Source organism: Sphaeramia orbicularis, chromosome 8, assembly GCF_902148855.1.
Source record: "Sphaeramia orbicularis chromosome 8, fSphaOr1.1, whole genome shotgun sequence".
Taxonomy (NCBI): domain Eukaryota; kingdom Metazoa; phylum Chordata; class Actinopteri; order Kurtiformes; family Apogonidae; genus Sphaeramia; species Sphaeramia orbicularis.
The window spans coordinates 14,123,093-14,144,578 of NC_043964.1; the positions used below are offsets into that span (position 1 = coordinate 14,123,093).

Below are 21,486 nucleotides of genomic sequence, written 5' to 3' on the forward strand. Positions count from 1 at the left end.
TATTATTATTATTATTATTATTATTATTATTATTATTATTATTATTATTATATCCTACCAACTGTGAGTGGAGAATATAGAGAGTTGCGTACTTCTACGGGATGAATACCCTTAGATTTGGAAACAATCTAAACATCTCTAAAATCTGTTAAATGTAGAAACATCATCTTATTCTTAGGAGGGTCTTTGGGTTTCCCTTGAAGATTTGGTGATTAAAAGTACAAAATAAATGGATACAATGATAATGATTTATAATTTTTATATTAATAGTCATATTAATCCTATATCTGTTTTCATCCTTAATACTTAGGGCTTTTGTTTTGTGATGTCTGAGGTTATTCAAGGATAAGTTTTTGGAGGCTTATCTGGAGCAACAGGGTGGACCTCCAAGGGTAAACAGCCCTGTTGAGTTGATGCAGCAGTGAATCAGGTATGCATGGTATTTCTCTGACTTATTGCACTGCCATTTTATATGTCACCCAATATACAGCCTATCAAATGTATTTTTTTAACCAGTCCATTAACTTTTATTGTTCTTTACAGTGGTTGCTGATTTGTGTTTTTGTGCATTTGTTTAGAAGGTGCCACTCCATGCAGTCAGAAAATACAACAGGTGATGGTTGTCACAGCTTTGAAAGAATCTCTTATGCTACTTAAAATATAGATATAGTGTTTGTTTTTGAATAATTTTGTTTTCAGACACATTCCTCTTTTAATAGTATTAATTAATGATGGTTCACCACTTTTCTTCCAAGTTTTAATTATACAGTAGACAATTTTAACCCAATTACAGGTGTCTCAGTTTAGTTGTTTTCATTGCTAATATTTTGAAGTTATCAGAACGCTTTGTCGTCTGGCATTTAAAAATTGAGAAGCTACTCACTGCTCATTTAGGGTTAAACAACTTTTTACCAGTTGCAACAAATGGAAGACTCCTATCTGTGTACTTATCTAGATTTAATTATTAATTTAAAACCTAATCTGGTGCTTGAACTTTGAATACTTTTGCATATCTTCAAAATATATAATTAGACAAGCATCATGACATTTTGAGTCTCAAGTCATGCCTAAGTATTTCCTGTTGCAGGCACATAAGGAATTCAATCAAACAAAATAAAATGCAAAATGTGCCAGAAATAAATACATCTTTCAGTACCAAAGACAGCAGCACTCAACTAGCTGTGCAAAAATGTAATAATGTCATGTAACACTTATTTTCAGGTATATTTCTGCAACAATATGTTTAATTTTGCTGTTGTTAAAATATATAATACATACTTAACTATTTGAGTCCAAACACATTCAACTGGGTCTGGTTATAAAGAAACAGAAAGCGGAACTGTAAAGTCGTTATTTCTGTTCCACCCGAACAATTTTCAAGGTGGCGCAAAACAATCGTAGCGCGTACCAATGTACTGCAGGGAGAAGTTGACAACAAGGCCTCCAACTTTAAACGAGTTACAGAGTAGTTTGCGGATTACTGCTTTATTTTTGTGGATGTTGCTACAAATATCGTCTACAACAAGTTAACCTTTATGGTCTGATCGTTGGTTCCGTCCATGATCGGCTTTATTGTGCTGCAGTTAAGCTAATGCTAGCTAGAATGCTAGGATGATGTTAAACCCACCCGCCGACACAAAATCCATGTACAGTCAGTCGGAAAACAGTAGGTACAAAACTGGCGACAAAACTAGCCCCATTAGTGTTATACTGGTGAGCTCTGGCAGCCGAGGGAACAAATTGCTCTTTCGATACCCTTTCCAGAGAGTCGCCGAGTGTCCGTCATCTCTCACAGGTAGGCATAGCATTAGCATCAACAAAAAACGTGTACAAGGAATGACCAAGATAGTCTCTGTTTAGTCGATGTTGTGCCTTTCAGGAATAACTTTCACTAACAAACCAGTCCAGCTGGCCGAAAATATGTCTGCTGCTTATGAAAATAACCAAATGTCCTGTCAGTATTATTTTTCTGAAGTAATTATGACACAACTCTCTGCATGTGTATTTGTTGATGGTATTATAACTGTGGCACATATACATAAAGTGCGTTTTATTTTTGATCACACCCAAGGGATTTCCTTAGGTTTGTGGAGAGCCTCAGGTGCTATGGCCTTTTTGTTATTTGATTATAAATTATATATTTTTGTTGACTTTTGGACTTAGACACAATAGCAGATAGAAATGCAAAACAACTCTGCACATTGATGAAGTCAGTACACTATTCCAGAGTTTTCCTTAGAGTTTCAGAAACTGTATTTGCTGTCTAGATTGCAGCGTGTTAGAGCTGCAACCGATTAATCGACTCAAAGTAGTCCATAAACATCATTCAACCACAATTCTCCTGAATCAAAGCTTTGTTTCCTTCATTTCTCTGCTGTTAAACATTGGTTCCACTGTTGTGTTTCTCACGGACGCTTATTGTGATGCACAAAGAAGCTTCAATTCAGGAAAACTGCAATAGAATATTTCCCTTCAATCAATTCGAGTCAATTAATCGAATCGTGAGTTTTGTGCATTTGCTTCAAGCACCTAATCAATTAATTGGTTGCAGCTCTACAGAGTTTCCCTAAGAATGTGCAAAACTGTACTGCACAGCTGGGGCATTGATTGATTGATTGATTGATTGCATTTTTCCAGTGATATATTCACAAATTCGTATCCTCCTGAGACCCAGGAAAGTAAATGTGTTGACCTTTTTACATTAAGTAATTGTTGTGATCAGCTTTTCAGATACAATTTTTAAAATTTTAATTTAATTTTTTTATGTCCTTTTTATGTGCTTTACAGTGGACAGGATTTTTTTTTTTTTAATTTTTTTTTCTAAGTAAAGCTGTGAAACTCTTCTCCCTTATAGAGGACAAAAATGCATTGCTGGGTCTCAGGAGGATATAATAATGAGGCATAGATAATATCATATGTGAGCACAAAAACTTAAAAAGATAGAGCAGATACACAACAATACACAATATCCAAACACCTTATAATTAAACTTTTTGGTTAGGTGGTGGCCGAAATGACTTTGGTGTTGTGCCCTCCCAAGACTTACAACATTTGAGAAAAATACCTGTATTCCAATTCCATGAATAGCAGATCATCCAACTTTTAAAAAGCTAATTTATTTTTATTGGGGCTAATGTGGTATGTTTTAGCAGTGGTAGTATGTCTGTTAACTGTTTAACTTAGGTGCTGTGGAAAAATGCTTAGCCTAGGTGCTGCACTTAAATCTTATCATGGAAGAAAAACATGATTAGTAAAGTAGCTGCATTTCTCAATGTGGCATGTGTCTTACTGAAACTGCACACATAAACCAGTCACAAGTAGACATTTACAAAAATACCAGAAGACTCCGAGAAACACCAAGCAATGACCTCAGAGGACACATTTCTGAGATGTATTTTACTTAGAAGTATCCTGTTTGCTGTTACTCTCAACCAAATATGTATTACTTTTTTGTTATTGCTATAGGTGTAAAAAATAATAGTTACATCTCTGTTTACCAGCAAAACAAAGAAGTCCATATGCTCTCAACACAGCTGGGGAGGGTCTTGAAGATCAGGATGGTGATTCGAGGTATGTTCATCTAACATTACTTTTTATAAATTGACTAGTGAATGTATTTCCCAAAAAGAGGAGTTAAGGTGGCTAGTGATTAACACAGCCCATACAGTTGGGCTTTGATAAATTCCTCAAAATGAATAAAAACACTCTTAGAACAAAGAAAAACACTAAAAACTGACATTTAAACAACATGCTTTTTTGGAAATAGGTAGTAAAAAAACACACTTTGTACAGAATTAAATGAAGTGGCCAGTTGTGAATGAATCAACAAGGTTAAGTGTAATTTTCTAAGAAATGTTTTGGTTGGTTTCAGTTACATTAATCACATGTAAAATGGCAGCTCTTCGGACATAACTAAAGATCCAGTTTGACATCATAGTGTCGGATGTTTGTTCGGGTTGTTCTGATGTCCATTTTCTGCATTCAGCCCAACTGTGTGTTGCATTTTCCCTTTTGTTTGCTTTTTTCTTCTTTTTTATGGCCCAATTCCCATTTCAGAGAACACTCTCCACTAACTGACGAACAGTTGGTAGCAGGGTAAGACCAAATCATTTAAACCACCTTTCCTATGCTTAGATCACCCCTGTCTTTTTTTTTTTTAATCCCCTTCTTTTCCTATTTTATGTCCTGTACGGATCCCCAACCCTACTCTCAGAAAACCCCTGTAAATTATTTTCTAGTTGATCCAGTGAATCGATTCTTTGGTTAATTTGGGATTTCAGTTTTGCTTTCCTCTGTACTGTATGTCTTGTTGTGTTAAAATCCAACAAATTTACAACTACCATTAATTCAGATTTAATTATATATATCATACTTCTAGCATTTAATGTAAATTTAAGTCAGAAACAAACTACAATAAAGCAATGATTTTACATTCCTTTCAAATTGTGTTGGTGGGGTAAGTTTACGGTTTGTTTCTTTTTTTTTCCTGGAGGTTAGAACCTTGATTTTTATCCCTTTGATCGAAGCATGAATTACTTCAGTAAAACCAGCATGTGTCTTTCACATTCTTCATTCATGCAGAGACTTCACTTTTTCTGCAAGGTGGCCTCTTCCTCTTTTTTCCTCTCCAGTAGCCACACAAGCTTTATTTATTTTCACTGATTGTTGAATTTTATTACAGCCATAATGCCTCTAATTAACGTAACCCCTCTTACGGACAAGGAAATGTGAACAAACCAAGCTAATGTAAACCTTCTCACTTGCTCCGGCTGTTTCTGTACTTTAGCATCTCTGTCCACCCTGCACACATTTTCCTACTGAGTTTTTCCTTTTTCAAGGTTTTCCGACATCATCCTCGCCACCATCCTGGCCACCAAATCTGACATGTGCGGGAAGAAGTTTGAACTGAAGATAGACAATGTTCGCTTTGTTGGTCACCCTACCCTCCTTCAGCATCCACCTATCATTCAGGTAAGGAACTGGACACATTTCATTACTGTTTCTTATCATTCTTAAGAAACAACAGCATTTAACCCATGAAGACCCAGTGCTACTTTTGTGACACTTCCCAAATGCTTTGTCAGTCAACACTTACAAAACCCACAGAAAAGGAACATCTTTGGATTTACTGCAAAGTATTATGAACATTTTATTACAATCTCTGTTTCCTCCTGTGCTAAATGTATGAATTAAACATTTTTTTTATGATTAAATATGGATCTGTCCTATATAACATACTACAGGTGTACATTTTACTATTTTTACTGTAAAAATCTTAACTTTATTCATTTTTTTTCTCTGTGCAGGTTTCCAAAACAGACCCATCACCTAAAAGAGAAATGCCAACGATGATCTTGTTTAATGTGGTATTCGCACTGAGGGTATGAAAACACTTCTTATGATTTTGAACTATTGTAATTAATGATATTTTTGTTATTTGTGTATATAGTTATATAGCGTTGAGGTGTTCTGTACCAGCAGAAATAAATAAATGACAAATATAGTGAATAAATAACTGTGGGTGTGACATGTGTGGGTGTGTCTACGAGTGAGGAGTGATAATATTCCACTATGCTCTATCTGTGAGGACATGGGAACTCGGAGGGAGGTATGTGCTCAGTCATGCTCTGTGGAAGGCCACTGCCCATGCTGAGTCATAGTACCCAGTAAGCCCCAGTACAAGATAATGGGGCGGGGTGGGGCTGTATGTGCCTAGTCATGTTTTAGCAGTGGTGTCTGCCTAGCAACTGTGATGTTTTTAGCTTGTAGCAGCTATTTAAAGCCTTACTGAGCTCGGGTTATTTACGTCTATGAATGTGATGAGTTAGTGGCAACTAACAGGTTAAAAATGATAAAAGGAAATGTTCACTGATCATCCATATATGTATGTTGTTTTTTTTTTTTTTTACATTCTGAAAATTGACTTCATATGTGAAACTTCCTCAGTATTATACAACACACCACAAAACACAATTTAATACTGATTTAGAAGTAAAATAACAAGCTTATTATTATCACTTGGGGCAATTTGTGGAACAAAATAAAACATGTATAGACACAAAGCTACATGTGATTGATGAAATCTATCCAGTCTGTAAAAATCTATGTAAGTAATAAACAGCAGTCACAACAGTATCGCTATGATAGTTAATGTAGTAAGGATCAGATTTAAAAAAAAAAAAAAATTCAAACTGAAGTTTCCAGTGGTGAGAATTGTAGCTAATTTTATTATACATTGCGGTTCAAGAATCGTATATTTTACCATTTACCGTTTGTCATTTGACATATCAGTTATGTTTATATCATTAGTAATTATTCATGTACACACAACCATAATGTGGTGTCATCTCTTTTCTGATTTTTCTTTTTTCTTTTCTTTTTTTACATTTTATGAAACTTTATTATCTCTACCAGGAGGTATTGTGATCACTTTGCTTTGTGTGTTTGCGTGTATTTGTTCATTTTTTGTTTGTGTGTTTGTTTGTTAGCAAGATTACTCAAAAAGTTACTGATGGATTTTCACGAAATTTTCAGGAAAGGTTGATACTGGCACAAGGAAGAAAAAATTTTATTTTGGTGGTGATGGGGGGGGGGCAGATCTGTCTTGGTGGAGGTCTGCGCTCTCCGAATGTTTTTCTTGTTGGGATTGTTATTGCTGTTACTGATATTTTTTGTTGTCTTTTCTTTTTAATTGTCTGAGTTAATTATTTCTATAGTGATTCTATATTTGCCTTTATTATTTATCTTTTATAACAGCTTTTTCCCAATTTTTATCGAAGCTTTGTGCATTATTGTTTTTGTGTTCTGCTTGCTTTTACTGTCAAAGCAGTTTGTAGTAGAAGTAGTTTTGTAATAAGTTTTAGAACATTTGCTTTTCTGTGAAGGAAGGCGCTCCATCTTTATGTATTATAGCGCCACTTTCCTTTCATTCATTGCCTTTGTTTAATTGCCTCTTTCACACCATTACGATAACAATGTACTACTACAACTACTGCAGGGTAATATTGTGTAACTTTAATAACTTAATGTGTTCCAGTGCTACAGAGATTCTGTATTTATATGTTGTATTTCATTGCTGTTGCTTATAATGGTGAGAATACAACAACTTAAATTTAGATATCACTGAGCTCTTCAAACATGTCCCTGTCTCATTAATTATCTCTACAGGCCAATGCCGACCCCTCCGTCATCAGCTGCATGCACAACCTGTCGCGGCGGATCGCCATAGCCCTACAGCACGAGGAGCGACGCTGCCAGTACTTGACCAGAGAGGCCAAACTAATGCTCGCTGTGCAGGAGGAAATCACCACCGTGACTGAGAGTGAGGCACATGGTTCTCATGTCTAAGAACTGACATCAAACCGCATCAAATCATGTCTTAAATTCACTGTATTTTGACAGAGTTCTTTATTTTTGCTGTTGTCAGCAGATGGAAACCCCCAGTCACCTTTTAGACAAATTCTGCCTAAATGTAAACTTGCCAGAGACTTGAAGGAGGCTTATGATAGGTATGTAATAAAGCACATATTACACTCTTTCTCAATAGAATATAGATCATGGATGCTACTTATTTTAGTTCAGGGGCCACATGAAGCCCAATTTGGGCTGAACCAGTAAAATATCCAAGCCAACTTTATTTATAAAGCCCTTTAAAACAACCACAGTGGACCAAAGTGCTGTACAAAAGACTAAAAACACAATAAAAAAAATAAAAGCATTAGGAAACAATAAAATCAAATAAGTTAAAATATAAAAACAGAAACCAAATGTCAACATTGCAAGAGTGTTAAAAGGCTAAAAGTGTTAAAATAACAGCATAATAACTTAGAAACAATAACAGCTCCAAATTTTTCTGTTTTAGTGCAAAAAAAGTAAAATTACAGTATGAAAATGTTTACATTTACAAACTCTCACAAAAAATGTGAATAACCTGAACATCCATGAACAGCCGGAAATTTCCTCAGAAAAATAAATGCAATTTTAACAATATTATGCCTCAGATGATCATTTACACACATGGATTACAAATTACAGATCCCAGTGGATCTACAAATTCACAAAACTTTTAGTAACAGGCATCTGGATCTTCCAAATATAGCATTTAACTTTATGATCAAAACAACTTGTCAAGACTCAATAACGTCCTTGACTTGTCTATGTCATCTCAGTAATATTTGCACTTTGAAAATTCGTTCTGTGAGCCGGATTGAACCCTTTGGAGGGTCAGTTTTGTCCCACAGGCTGTAAGTGTGACACCTCTGATATAGATTATTCACGTAGCTCACTTTGATGCTGGTGTGTTTCAGCCTTTGTACGACTGGTGTGGTGCGACTGCATATCAACAACTGGTTGGAGGTGAGCTTCTGTTTGCCTCACAAGATCCACAGAATCGGTGGCAACTACATCCCCCCTGAGGCCTTAGAGTGCAGTTTAAAGGCAATAAGGTACGCTTTCACTTCCTGTATACAAAGTGTTTCTGAGGAATCAAAAGTGAATGCTTCTTTTTTTACAGTAAATCACACACTGTACTGTATGGATTAAATGCACCTCTGCCAATTAGCAGTCATAGTGTGATTCTAAATATGGTCGATAATAACCAGCCACTGGTGCTCCACCCACTGGCACCGTTCTCACTCACAAACTCGTGTAGGAAGTGTTATCACAAGTGTTCTTTACAGATAAAGCCTTGCTGCCCTTACTTAACATTTATGTATTTTCTTAGTCGTCTTTTCACATCTGATAGGCGTAAAGAAAATATTTCTACATATGTTATGTCAACTTGATTAATCTTCATGTTCTTTATGAAATACCAATAAATCATATATAACATGTAAGGCACATATTTTATACATAATGTAAATGTCATGAGGGTTTAGAAAGAACAAAAATGAATTAAGATTATATAGATATATTATATTTACTTTGATCAGATGGCTGAGGAAAATAATTGTGTAATTAATGTTAAGTAACATTACCAAGGCTTTATTTGCTATAATTCTTGTGATAACACTAACTGAATGTGTTTCTGGAGTGAAACATTTAACAAAATATTATTATATGACATAATATCTTCAGTTTTGCCTATTAAAATGGACAGGAGCACAAAAAGAAAAACTGTTGACCTTACTATACACAAACAAGTGAAGGCATGAAACTGTAAACTAAATAGTACAAACCTGTTTAATGGATGCAGTTTCCACCTATTTTCAGTGAATATTGAGTATTTACAGCATTAACGGCTGATTAGGGTCATGTCATTGGCTTTTATTCAACTTATTTACTCATAAATAGGTGTGGAAATCATGAAAAACTTTGAAGGCCACAGTGCCACCTATTGTTACCTCAGTGTAATTACATCAAACTTCTGTTCAGCTTCGGTCTCCTGTTACCCAGGATGTCTTAATACTAAATGCATGAGTAGCTAAGTCAGCTGAATTTTTTAAGTACATCAGTCAGGAACCAGCTGTGGGGAAAAAGGGGGATTTTATTTTTAATGCATCAAAGTAGTCAGTGTTATCCCGCGTTGCGTCATCCTCCAGACCCTATCATGCCCTACTGCTGCTGGAGAGTGAAAAGGCCCTGCTGAGCCAGCTTCCTCTGGACTGCTCGCCTGCTATGGTTCGCCTCATCAAAACCTGCTCAGCGGTGAAAAACCTGCAGCAGCTCGCACAGGATGCTGACCTGGCCTTACTTCAGGTAGACTACGGTCACACCACTCAAAGCTCAAAAGGAAATCCAAAAATGGAAACAGAAATTGAAATAATTTTTGATAATAAACACAAGTTCAAGAAAACGTGATGGAGACAAGGGTTGAAACATGTCTGCTTCTTCTTATTACTAAGGCAGTATTAGTATTTTACACTCAACTGCTAGAGGAGACACATTAATTTACTAAATTTGTTATTTTTGACCCACCATGCTATTTAAGAGCAATGATATTGACTGTATTCAACGTGCAAGTAACACTTCTAATTCAGAAACAGTGGGCAGAATATTCAATCAATCAATCAGTCAATCAACATTTGTTTGTAGAGCCTTTTACAACACTTTAAGTGACCAGATTGCCTCCAATAATATCAAAGCATACAATAATAATAAAACAATATAAAAACAGTAATAAAAAATAACAACAATAAAAACAAATACAGGTAATGTGTCACGGCATTACTGAGTGTTAAAAGCCAGTTTGAATAAACAAGTTTTTGGCCTGGATTTAAAAAGAATCACGGATATTTAGAAGCGTCTGGCGATCATACATTAGTGCGGGTGACACACTCTTGACAAAATGTGACAACAATAACGATAACATCAAAACACAGAGCAGAGTTAGATGACAGGCCATAAAATATTGTAAATATTGTAAATGTCATGTTTAAATGCTATATATAGGCTTATATTTATGATATTTTTAACACATTTGAGAAGTGTTTAGTTGAGTGAAAGTTATTTAGCTGAATATTGTAATGTTGGTGACACCCTACTGCCATCTAGTGGACAATGTTGGTACATTCAAAGCAAATTTGGAGCTACATTTCCATAACTGTTACCATTTTGTTAAGTTGTTTCACACAATCCGTGTCATTTTCACTCTGATTTTCTTTATGTCAGATTTTTCAGATTGCTGCTCATTTAGTGTATTGGGGCAAAGCCATTATTATCTACCCACTGTGTGAGAACAACGTCTACATGCTGTCTCCTCATGCCAACATCTGCCTGTGAGTGTCACTGATGTGAAGTAACCCCACTGGCTGTACTGGTTACTGTTAAACGCCACATTTTTATTAATATCAAATATCACTTGCTTGCAGATTTTCCTTTACAACACAGAGGCTGTTTAATTTGGAGCAGCTGTGTTAATGGAAAAGCTCTGTGTCATAATGTAAAATGTTTCATCTCCCACTGCATAGATACTCGCCACTGGCTGAACAGTTTGCCCAACAGTTTCCTGGTCATGATTTGCCTTCAATGCTCGCCAAGTTCTCCCTTCCTGTCTCACTGGCTGAGTTCAGAAACCCCCTGGAAGCTCCTGCACAGGAGGTAAGACTATGAACACAAACACAGCACGCTCATTCATTCATTTTTATTTCAACTTGGAATATATTAAAGATGGAGGAGCTGAAATCAGACAGGAAAGAAACAGATTGTTTTACAGTCTGGAGTTGATAAAAATCTTGTTTCCTCTCAGACCTATTAATTATGTGATCTTTGTTGAGTAACACCCAAAAACTACGTATATTGCACCTGTAAGGTAAAGGAAAGTAAAAAAAACGCAATGAAATATACAGTAGTTATATTTTAAATAAAATACAGTTCAATAAAGTAGTGAAACCTTAAAATGAACAATTAAATGAACTCAACTTTTCAACCTCAAATAAAAGCAGCTGGTACACAATGTGGTATTACAATGTAAGACAGTTTCCTTATGCTACAGAGGAAGACATTTTATTCCCATAAAAAACTATTATCTTTATTAATGTGTCCATCTGTTTAGTCACATGATATTTATAACTTACCTTCTACTAATTTTAATATCCATAAATTGTATGTATTTTACCCTGTAAATATTTAACATTTCACTTCCTCCATAATGACACATTCTCTAAAATGTGTATTTGAATTTGTGAATTGTCATATATATATATATATATATATATATATATATATATACACACACACACACACACACACACACATATAAAGAAAATAATAAAAAAAGTTGTTGACGAAAGTACTTTTTAGTAGATTGTTAATGGCTGTGAAAAGTGAAAGAATCCTCCCACATAAATAAAACAGCTAAATGCAGAAGTTTGTAGTGTTTAAAAGCAAAAGTAAAAGAAGGGAAATCTTTGTTTCATGGTTTTTTCCTAGTTTTTTAAGAGCTACTACTGTTGAGTGAGATACTGCACTGGAAGAGCAGAAACATCTGGTGTTCTCTGACGACACAGCTTGTTTTGGACCAGAGCAGTTGGTGATAAATAATAAATGGTAAAGGGACATCAGCCCCGGCATCTTCAGCTTTCATTTTTCATGAGAACAAGATCAGAGCCATGGCTCCTTCTCCTGACTCTATTTTGAGCACATATGAACCCCTGCTCATGACTTAATACACATTTGACCCGTCTTGGCACATACATGAATATGTTTAGTGTATTGTTATTCTGAGCTGCTGTTCTCACACTGACCAGGCTCAGCTGATCCAGATGGTAGTGTGGATGCTGCAGCGACGCCTGCTGATCCAGCTGCACACCTACGTCTGCCTCCTGGTTCCGCCAAGTGAGGATGAGCCCGGCCTCAGGGATGAAGACCTCCCACTGGCTGCTCGAGTCGGAGGACGCAGTCTCAGCACCCCCAGCGCGCTTAGCTTCGGGTCCCCGAGTATGATCTCATCAGATCACTCTTCCTACCAGCTCTTAAATGTGCAACACAAGGACAGATCACCTTCATCCATCTGTCTTTGCCTTGTGTGTTTGTTTTAGCCAGCAGTGATGATATGACCCTAACCAGCCCCAGCATGGATAACTCCAGTGCAGAGCTGCTGCCTGGTGGCGACTCTCCTCTTAATAAAAGGATGACAGAGACACTTCTTGCCAGCTTATCAGAACACGAGAGGCAGGTTATTCTCAACATCCCCGCTGCACAAAATCCAGAAGATCTGAGGATGTTTGCCAGGTAATTCAACCCCATTCTGATACATACAGTCAGGTCCGTATATATTAGAGCATTGACACAAATTTTGTAATTTAGTGTCTGTACACCACAGTGGATCTAAAATAAAGCAATGAAGATATGACTGAAGTGTGGAGTTTCAGCTTTAATTCAAACATTAAACAAAAATATTGCATTAACCTGTTAAGTCCTGAGCCATTTGTTTCTAGTCGGAATCATTTCAGTGTAACACAAAACAATGGATCAGCTGATAGAAGAAGCTTCACTCATAAAACCAAGTTAGTAAATTGATAATGATGGCTTCATGATGTGATCTTTATGCCCTTCTTTGTCTCATTCAGTGAGTTTTATCAGTAAAGAAATAATATATGTACTGTTGGATCTGCTTAGTGTTAGCTTAGCTGCTTAGCTTAACGGTGCAAAGTTCCTCACAGTGGTTTGTTGTTTTATTGAATTATCCTTGACATACGCTGGTCTCGGACTGTTAACTTGTTTTAGATATTTGTCCAGTTCTGTTTTCCCACAATTGGTTTTGTTGAGCTCTGGACCTTTTATCTGCTACGTTTGTCGTAGAATAACCCAGGAACAGGACATATCTGGACATGAAGTTGCTTGTCAGTCAGTCATCCAATTACTTTGGAGCCTCTGAAAATGGAGGAATGACATTTTAATTAAAGCTCTTCAATCACATCTCGATCACTTCATTTCAGATCCACTGTGATGTTGTACAGAGGCAAAACTACAAAATTCATGTCACTGTCCAAATATATATGGAGCTGACTATATACTTTTAAGCAAAATATATAACATTTCTGTACTCAAATATCTAACAACAAGTAGAATATATTCAAAGGGTATACTTCTTCATATTTTCATTATGGTTTCCAGCAGTGTTCAAATTCAGAGGAATATGTTGTTAACTTCATGTTGTTGCCTGTTTACACCGGATAAGAGTGTTAGACAACCAATGGCCGGTTACTATAAAAAAATATGAATAAAATATATTTTAGAACAGCCTGAAATCAATACCACATATTCCAGTTGTAAATATGTGTATCCTATGCATTCAGTTCAAAAAATTTTTTAAATTGATCTTTTTTTATTAGGAATTTCAAGAGACTAATATAATATAAAATAAATATTTTCCCTGATTTTCTCACTGATCGATGTCTGTATAGAAGCAATAGATGGCTGTATTCTAAATACAATCAGTATAAGAATTAGAATATGAATGAATACAGATAAATGCACAACCAACAAATAATACATGAACTACTAAAAGAAAAAGAGGGGAAAATGGGAGTGGGGAGTAGGGATTAGTCCTGGGGCAGAGTTGGTGTGGTTTTGATTTATGTGATTAGCAGAATTACCTTTCAACTATAAACTTACCTTTTCCAACTTAACATCTTTGAGCCACAAAGAAATGGATGGAGCTTAAGGGAACTTGCAAAGAACTAAGATGCAACTTCTTGCCAAAAGGGAAGTAAAAAGCAATATTTCTAATTGTAGGCAGTTAACCAGAGATGAAGGCAGCAGGACTCCAAATAGAGCTAAAATGGTTTACGCTTTATTTTTGTTCCTATGAAATTTGCCAAAATCATAATGAAATCAGTCCAGCATTTGTGCAACCTGGGACCAGAGTAAGACATGTGGTCCATATAACAAGTATCTGTATCTGTCACACTGGTATACCAGGTTTGGATAAATTTCAGATAAACAACATTTTTGAAAATAAATTCTGTAATAAATAAATTCTTTAATAAATTCTTTAATAAAAACAGTTTTAAAACTTCATCTACTGTGTGGCACACATCATGCAATATGTGCTACCTGCATTTAAAGTGCTCATGTATTTTTTTTTTCTTTCGCTCTTGACTGTTACTCTTTCTGTGGTTTTTGAGATAGTAAAGTTGCTGACCCCTGGAATAAGATGAAATAACAATATAGTTAAACATGCTGCAGGGTAGTTGAGTGTTTCAATGAAACTGGGTTCATTTTGGTACCTGGAACTTTGCCAGCATTTTTAGACCCAAGAATAAAAGAGAAATGTAGACATATTTCTCCCCAGGATGTACTTAATGATGACCTCAGATAAATGCAAAAAAATTATACTCTTGCTCTGAGTCATCCCAAAATTAATGAATTTTTAATAAAATATTGGGGCAAAAACTAGGACCAAAATTGGGACAGGAAAAGCTACCTAGGTGTGATTGAATTTTATCTTCTTTTTTTAAACCATATTTTTATTGAACTTTTTTTGCAAAGCAGGTGTGACAAGGACAATGTAAAACATAGGACTAACAATAGTACATAGCATACAGACAATTAAACCCCAGAGAAGGGAGGAAAAAAAAAGACAAGGGTAGTGCATTTTATCTTGAAAACATGGCTTGAAATGGTCTTATATACCACTATAAAAAAGACACTGTTAAAGTTGACGATCATAGTGGTTTTTCTAATCCACGCATGTGGGTTTTTCATGAATAGGCAGTCTCATTGCAGGTTTTGTGTGTAACCCATCGTGTCCACTGGCGTTGCATGCAGAACCTGCCCATTTAAACACATAAATCACAAGTGATTTTGTAACAGCGGTCATTTTTGTGAAACACACTGCCTTGCATATTTACTTCAGTTCCCAAAATGTACCTGCCAGAGAATAAAAAGATTACAAAAAATAGTAGCGCGTAATTTTCGTGTCCTTTTTCCCATTTTACATGTGGATTTTTGTATAAAAATAATAGAAAAATGTGTTTTATCTGAAAAATAGTTTCTCTTTTTAAAATAGACCCAAAGTGCTTCCAAACTTGCTTCATAACATTAGTCTACATCTGGTTTGAATTTGTAGCCCCTCTGTCCTGTTTTTAGGGACCAGTTTCATAGAAGCATCCAGCTGTAAATTATACCATCCCACAGAGTAATACTTACAAACAGTAACAGCGAGAGTATCTCAGCCACGCTACTGACTTTTATTGATGCATGCACTAATGCAGAAGGGCACTAGTTTATTGATATATTTCAGTGTTGTTCCAGGTCACTGTAACATGTGGCCAGTGTAAACCACCCGACTAATGTGTAATGTTATTCACAAACTCAGCAATAAACAAGTCAACTCAAGTGGTACGCTAACTAGATAATGTTAGCTGAAGTGGCTTTCATGAGAATTAATTACATGTTATGAATATACCATATGTCACTTTACATGAGTTAAACTTGAATTCATTACATCGTCTGTAAGAAATGATTTCAGCCGTATTGGTGACACGTCTTCATCCACAACAGTGAGTGATCAAACTACAACTTTTAATTTTCACAAATAGAGCTCAGCCAGCGTAAATTGCATACTATGTGGTTAAATGTGTGTTTAAACCGTACCACTCACATTGTTCTCCGTTCTTCAATTTTGTTCTCCATATGATTTGTTCTGACAGTTTAACAGATGGGTTTTAGTGAGGATTTAATGACTCGTGATGTTGTAAATCACTGTTAATGCTGTGTCTCTAAGGGAATAAGAGGAAATTTATCAAATGATTTTGAGAGTAAAGTTATTTTATTTTCATTCTCAGACTATTGGGAAATTTAATTAGAAAAAAACAGAGTGTCTCCAAAGATCTGCATTCCAGTAATCAGTGTTCACCACAAACTGCAAAGCAATGACAGATGTCATCGGAGCAGCAATTGTCCTGTCTCATGGTTGATGTAAACAGCTAATGACGCAGTGAAATTCCGGCTCTCAACCTCTCTCTCTCTGCCTTTTCTGTTGACTGCTTCCAGGCTGCTGCACTATTTCCGGGGACATCACCACCTGGAAGAGATTATGTACAACGAGAACATGAGGCGCTCGCAACTCAAGACGCTGTTTGACAAGTTTCGCAGTGTCCTTGTGGTGACCAACCATGAGGATCCCATTATTTCAATCTTTCAGTCGCCTATGGAGTAGCGGCGCAGAGACAGTTTCAGCTCTCACCAACTGGAAAAGTGTCAGTTTGAGAGCAGCTAATAGCCTGCTGCTACTCAAGAGTTTTAAAGTGAAGTGACATACTGCATAGTGATTGCATAAATCTGTGCATATTTGCCTTTATGAGCCAAATGTTTACAGTATTAAATTATTTTGTACATACCAGACACGCCCCATGCGCTTCACTCTAAATATAGGACATTTCACCTCGGTAGGGGTTTGACTTGATCTTTCACTGTCCCAGATGTGTTAGATCATGTGTACTGGCCACAGAGGGCCACGCTGAGTAATGATCATTCCAGACCTCGAGCTACCTCCACCCAGGAATCCCAGAGGTGGGGAAGGAAAGACGACGAAAAGGGAAGACGCTGAACATCAGACAAGCTGTTTTTGCTTTGAAGGAAGTGGTGCGTTCCAGACATCTGTGAAATCACTGAGAAGAGAAATTCCCAAGTATGACTGTTTATTAAAAAATACAGATGGAAACAGATTTCAGCTGAGTGAGGAAGGCTTCATTTCAAGATACTTTTTTCCACAGTATAGACTTTGATCAATTTTAATCACAGATGCCAAAATTACCAATAAATTCTGATTAATAGTATCACCTTTCAATATAAAATACTTCGCCTGCATATATAGCACCATACAATGAAGGTGGGATCTGTTTGTGTAATATTTACACATTAAAATGATGCCATGGAGGTTGTTCTGCAGTCCTGACTTGTTGAAATCTTAGATATTAAAAAACAGACATGAATTTATACTTTTATTAAAACAAACACGACACATTTCTTTAGTTTGTATTCTGATGAAGTAGTCAAGTCTACAAAGGAAACAGATGGTGAAATGGTTTCAGGAACATTCCTGTGAAGTCCTTTTGACTTTGTGCTGTCCTGTGTTAGCCTGCACATCAGAGGCATCCACACTGTTCATTACATTTCCAGACACAGTCATTCTTTCTGCTTCTTTATTCACCACACTGACACATGGGTGCCCACGGAGATAAAACCGCAAAAGCTTCTTAGCCCACTCCCCATGGGACTCGATCCCAATGCGTGGTGCTGACACTACATCCTGGTCCTCTGGTGGACTCATGCTGGGGTCGTTCTCCATCCACACCTCTGGGTCTGAGGCGAGGTCTCGGCGGTCAAAACAACGCGGTATGTCTAGAGCCTGGCACAGCTTTGACGGCCCGTTGCAGAGTTCTTTGTCTTTCAGTTGTCGTGCTCCCTCTCTGCGTCTCGCTGCCCTCAGCCTCCTCATGACAGGCTGACCCTGCAAAGGCTCAAGGGAACGCAGCAGCACGGCAGCACCATCCCCTGTGCAACAGAGCACGAAACGTGCACCAGTCAGCAAGCCTCCACTCCGCCTCCGTCCTTTCACCCTTTCACCAGTATCATTTACACTGAGGATGCTGAGGACATGTCCTCATCCTTTTATGAAATTGCACATTTTGTCCTAATCCCTTTAGATTGTTAAAAAATGTTAACAGTTTGTTAGAAATGTTAACAAATGAGAATGGTTTAATTGTATAATGAGAAAATGTACAAAGGAGAAGCATAAACTAAAGAAATTAAATCCCCCTTGCTTATTGATTCTACAGTGCATTCATTACTAACTTTACCAGTTTTTTGTGTGATACTGGCATTTTTCATGTTGTAGGTGTTGATGTGATGCATATGGATGAGTGTTAAGTGTTCAATCAAGGCCTTTTATGGCCATTATTTTTATATTGTTGACTAATACCCTCAGCTATGCTCCTTTGAAATCCTGCTGTCGTCCTACTCATCCCTCGTTACATTTCCTAAACTCATGAGCTGAAGAATTTTCCTGTACTACTACTTTAATGACAAACACTAAGACAAGGGCATATTAAACCAAAAATAACTATCATAATGATTTCAGCATGTGGCAGTTTGTTCTACACTTAAGTCACCTTGAATGTGCAATGCTTTTACCTTCACTAGACACATTCATACAGAGGTAGATGCCATAGATTGGATACACATAGATGGTGCCTGGCTTCATAAACATGGCAGTGTTCCTCTCTGTGCGTTTTCCTCCTGCTGAATGTGAGGCTTTGTCTTCTCCGCCAAGATACGCTTCAGTTTCCACGATTCGTCCTCGCAGCTCAGTACCATCTGCTTGTCTCCGAACCAACACCTGCAGGGGACAAAGGACATGATGGGCTTACCACATGTTTTCATACAACACAAACAGTGTCTAAGGCCAATTAATTGTCAGTGTCTTCATATTTTATTGGCAAACAACTTTGATAATTTACAGTAGGGTTTCCCCCTGCTTTTCAGAGGGCATAGGTGTTGTCTGGGTTCCAGCATCTTTCCTACATTTGTTGAAAATTTTGGCACACAAGTGAGGTAAGAAAAATGTGACATTTTTTTCTATAACAAGTTACAATTTCACATTGTTTTCAACCATTATTACTTGTAGATTTGTGTGCAAAATTTTGGAAGAGGTAGAGCAGAGCAGCAAAGAATATTTGAATTTGACTTAGTTGGTTTTGGCATCTAAGTCGTATCATGGTAGGGAAGCCCAGTATTGTTAATTAGGATTATTTTATGAAGATTACAATAGTTCAAGCTTCGCATATGTGAATAAGGTCATGTTTACTTGGTATTCTCTAAAATTAAACTGAATATTTTGGGATGTTGTACATGTCTCTGTGGGCATATTTAAGTACTTTCCATAACCCTAACTGAAATGAAGCAAATTAAGACTGAACCACTTCAAGGAACCATGAAGTTCTGTTTTATTTTGCATCAGCATCATTTTGTGGAGACTGCTTGGCTTGTGTCACTGTATGGTTATCAAACTGTGATAACTGTACTGAATGGCAGAATGTATTTACGTAACCTCTGCTTACGAATTGTACCAGTAAGTACTAATTTGAGGTACTTGGATATTTCCGTTTTATGGAAATGTATAGTACTTGTCTTCCTCAGAGGGAATTTTTGTACTTTTTCTAAACTTCATCTTTCCTATGCAATGTTAGCCATGCACAGTATCTCCAAGTGTTGAAAATATAGTCACAAAGCTGAAAACAGGGCTCTTTTTCTGAGCCCATGAACAGGTGACTTTTCAGAGATACAGCAACACACCAAACATGTGATGAGCTTATGTAACATGATGCACTGCTGTAAATCAAACCATTCAACAGTATATACAGTAGTTGAAATGAGCTCAACCATAAACATTTAAATCAATATAATTAATTATAAGAATTTAACGCAACAGTAATGTCAATCTATTGATATTAATGAATTAATTAATGATCAAGAGCTAGTTTTAGAGTCCTGACTATTTATACCTAGGGATTTTTTTTTTTTTTTTTTTTGCATCAATGAGTATTTTCACATTATGCTGTTAGGATCTGAATTCTGCCACTTGCTGTACTATCACAAAGCTTCTTATAGCAACTACTACATCTTCTCTCTGACTTTTTCTGAGTTAACACGGAGAGTAAAACGGGTGAAGTGAACACATCATTTATTACCTTGCCAAGGAAGGCTTTCGCCAAACTGATACAAGGCTGATTGAAAAAATCTCCTCCCAGTCTGGACTTCCGGTCAGTTTTGGTGAAATAATGACTTTTTTCCGTCTCAGCTCTTACTGTATTTACACTAATGTGAGTTTTGTGTTTAGCAGGTGAAACCTTTAATTCAAAACCTGCCTGATCTTCATTATTTACAGCTTGTTCAGGTGCTGATGCTAACGGTGATACTTTTCTTTTCCTCCCTGCCATAACGGTGTAATAAAACACATTAGGGTAAAAATTAATATACCCCGATGGACACTTTAAGTAGAACCTACTAGTCGTTTTTCATGTTATAAACAGCTAATGCTATCTTGATTCGTTTTAGCTTTAACGCTAGCATAAAATGCTAATGCTAACCGGAAGGAAGTACTCACGCTTGTTTTCTTTTTCTTAAAGGGGCCGCGCACCCTTTTTACAGTGACTGCTTCATCAGTACTTGACTGACTGTCATGTTTCAGATTTGAGTTTCCCTTTGGCATGGATAAGGGGAGGAAGGGCAGTCTCATGTTTTGCTCCACAACTCTCAAACATGACTTTGCATTCCATTTTTTCCCCTTTACAAACCAAATGTGCTGATAACCTTCAAAGCTGCTGCCTTTTCCTGCTGCTGTCTTATCTTTTCAGCCTCATTTGAAAACAGTGCACTTTAATAAGAGGTATAAATAGATCTAGTGTGCTCCTGCCTGCCTGTGCCCAGGAAGTTGATGGCGCCAGTTTGGCCCCAGGCGCTGTGGGTCCATGTGGCTTTCTGGAAGACTAACAGTGTGTGACATGGTCAGGCCACAATCTATGACTTCACAAGGAAAGTACAAGTTCGTTGTGTTGTTTAAAAACACCCCAGAGGCTTTTTGCTGACGAGAAGCCTGGGAAGGCCCCAAACATCGGCTCTCGTTTATTCTTTTACAGTTTTTAGTGTTCCCTTCTGCACTATCTTTGCAAAAGTGTCCACACAATCCAAATACCTTACAGTACAACAGACCAGCTAATTGAAAACATGTCTTACTAAAGCAAAAAGTCCTTGCAAAATCTGTCACATTCATTTAGATTGTTTTTGTGACAATATCATGATTTGAATAAGAAAACAAACCACCAAATACTGATAGTATGAATGAAAAGCACTGATTTTTTTTTTTACCTTTGATCTTCACATTCAGAATTTTTATTGCAGTGGTTCTCAACCTTTTTTGGCTCGTGACCCCATTTTAACATCACAAATTTCTGGCGACCCCAGACATTCAAAATAGAGACTTTTTTTTTTTTTGCTAAAATTAATTTGTTTTTGATCATGTAATAGTTTGCTATACTAAGA

The 21,486-nt window shown here is 36.7% G+C and overlaps 2 protein-coding genes across 6 annotated transcripts; one reads left to right on the forward strand and one right to left on the reverse strand.

The window, feature by feature from the left end:
• The first annotated feature begins 382 nt into the window (after positions 1-382).
• Positions 383-16,786, forward strand: nprl3 (NPR3-like, GATOR1 complex subunit). 5 transcript variants are annotated; one of them, XM_030140410.1, is made up of 14 exons: positions 383-430; positions 579-613; positions 3,501-3,570; positions 4,839-4,971; positions 5,307-5,381; positions 7,168-7,321; positions 7,427-7,508; positions 8,307-8,444; positions 9,540-9,696; positions 10,609-10,715; positions 10,908-11,037; positions 12,186-12,375; positions 12,477-12,669; positions 16,438-16,786. In XM_030140410.1, exons 2-14 carry the CDS (start codon positions 592-594, stop codon positions 16,601-16,603), a joined length of 1,617 nt encoding a protein of 538 aa, XP_029996270.1. In that variant the 5' UTR covers positions 383-430; positions 579-591; the 3' UTR covers positions 16,604-16,786. The 5 variants fall into 5 exon arrangements, with proteins under 5 accessions (XP_029996270.1, XP_029996269.1, XP_029996267.1 ...); XM_030140409.1 differs by lacking the exon at positions 383-430 and adding an exon at positions 4,057-4,095 and having other exon boundaries at positions 577-613; XM_030140407.1 differs by lacking the exons at positions 383-430; positions 579-613 and adding exons at positions 1,369-1,795; positions 4,057-4,095 and having other exon boundaries at positions 7,430-7,508.
• Positions 16,787-17,225: 439 nt separating this feature from the next.
• On the reverse strand, positions 17,226-20,532 carry mpg (N-methylpurine DNA glycosylase). Its single transcript, XM_030140411.1, has 3 exons — positions 20,136-20,532; positions 18,580-18,784; positions 17,226-17,940 (listed from the first exon to the last, which is right to left on the reverse strand). Exons 1-3 carry the CDS (start codon positions 20,382-20,384, stop codon positions 17,474-17,476), a joined length of 921 nt encoding a protein of 306 aa, XP_029996271.1. The 5' UTR covers positions 20,385-20,532; the 3' UTR covers positions 17,226-17,473.
• Between the last annotated feature and the right edge of the window lie 954 nt (positions 20,533-21,486).

Bases quoted from the DNA above. Each gene is read 5' to 3' on its own strand.
- nprl3 (XM_030140406.1), top strand. From the start codon at position 1,612: ATGATGTTAAACCCACCCGCCGACACAAAATCCATGTACAGTCAGTCG. The intron at 4,972-5,306 runs GTAAGGAACTGG...TTCTCTGTGCAG, and splicing joins AGCATCCACCTATCATTCAG to GTTTCCAAAACAGACCCATC. The intron at 12,376-12,476 runs GTATGATCTCAT...TGTTTGTTTTAG, and splicing joins GCTTAGCTTCGGGTCCCCGA to CCAGCAGTGATGATATGACC.
- mpg (XM_030140411.1), bottom strand. From the start codon at position 20,384: ATGGCAGGGAGGAAAAGAAAAGTATCACCGTTAGCATCAGCACCTGAA. The intron at 18,785-20,135 runs GTAATAAATGAT...TGTCCCCTGCAG, and splicing joins CGAAAGCCTTCCTTGGCAAG to GTGTTGGTTCGGAGACAAGC. The intron at 17,941-18,579 runs GTAAAAGCATTG...TCTGTTGCACAG, and splicing joins TATGAATGTGTCTAGTGAAG to GGGATGGTGCTGCCGTGCTG.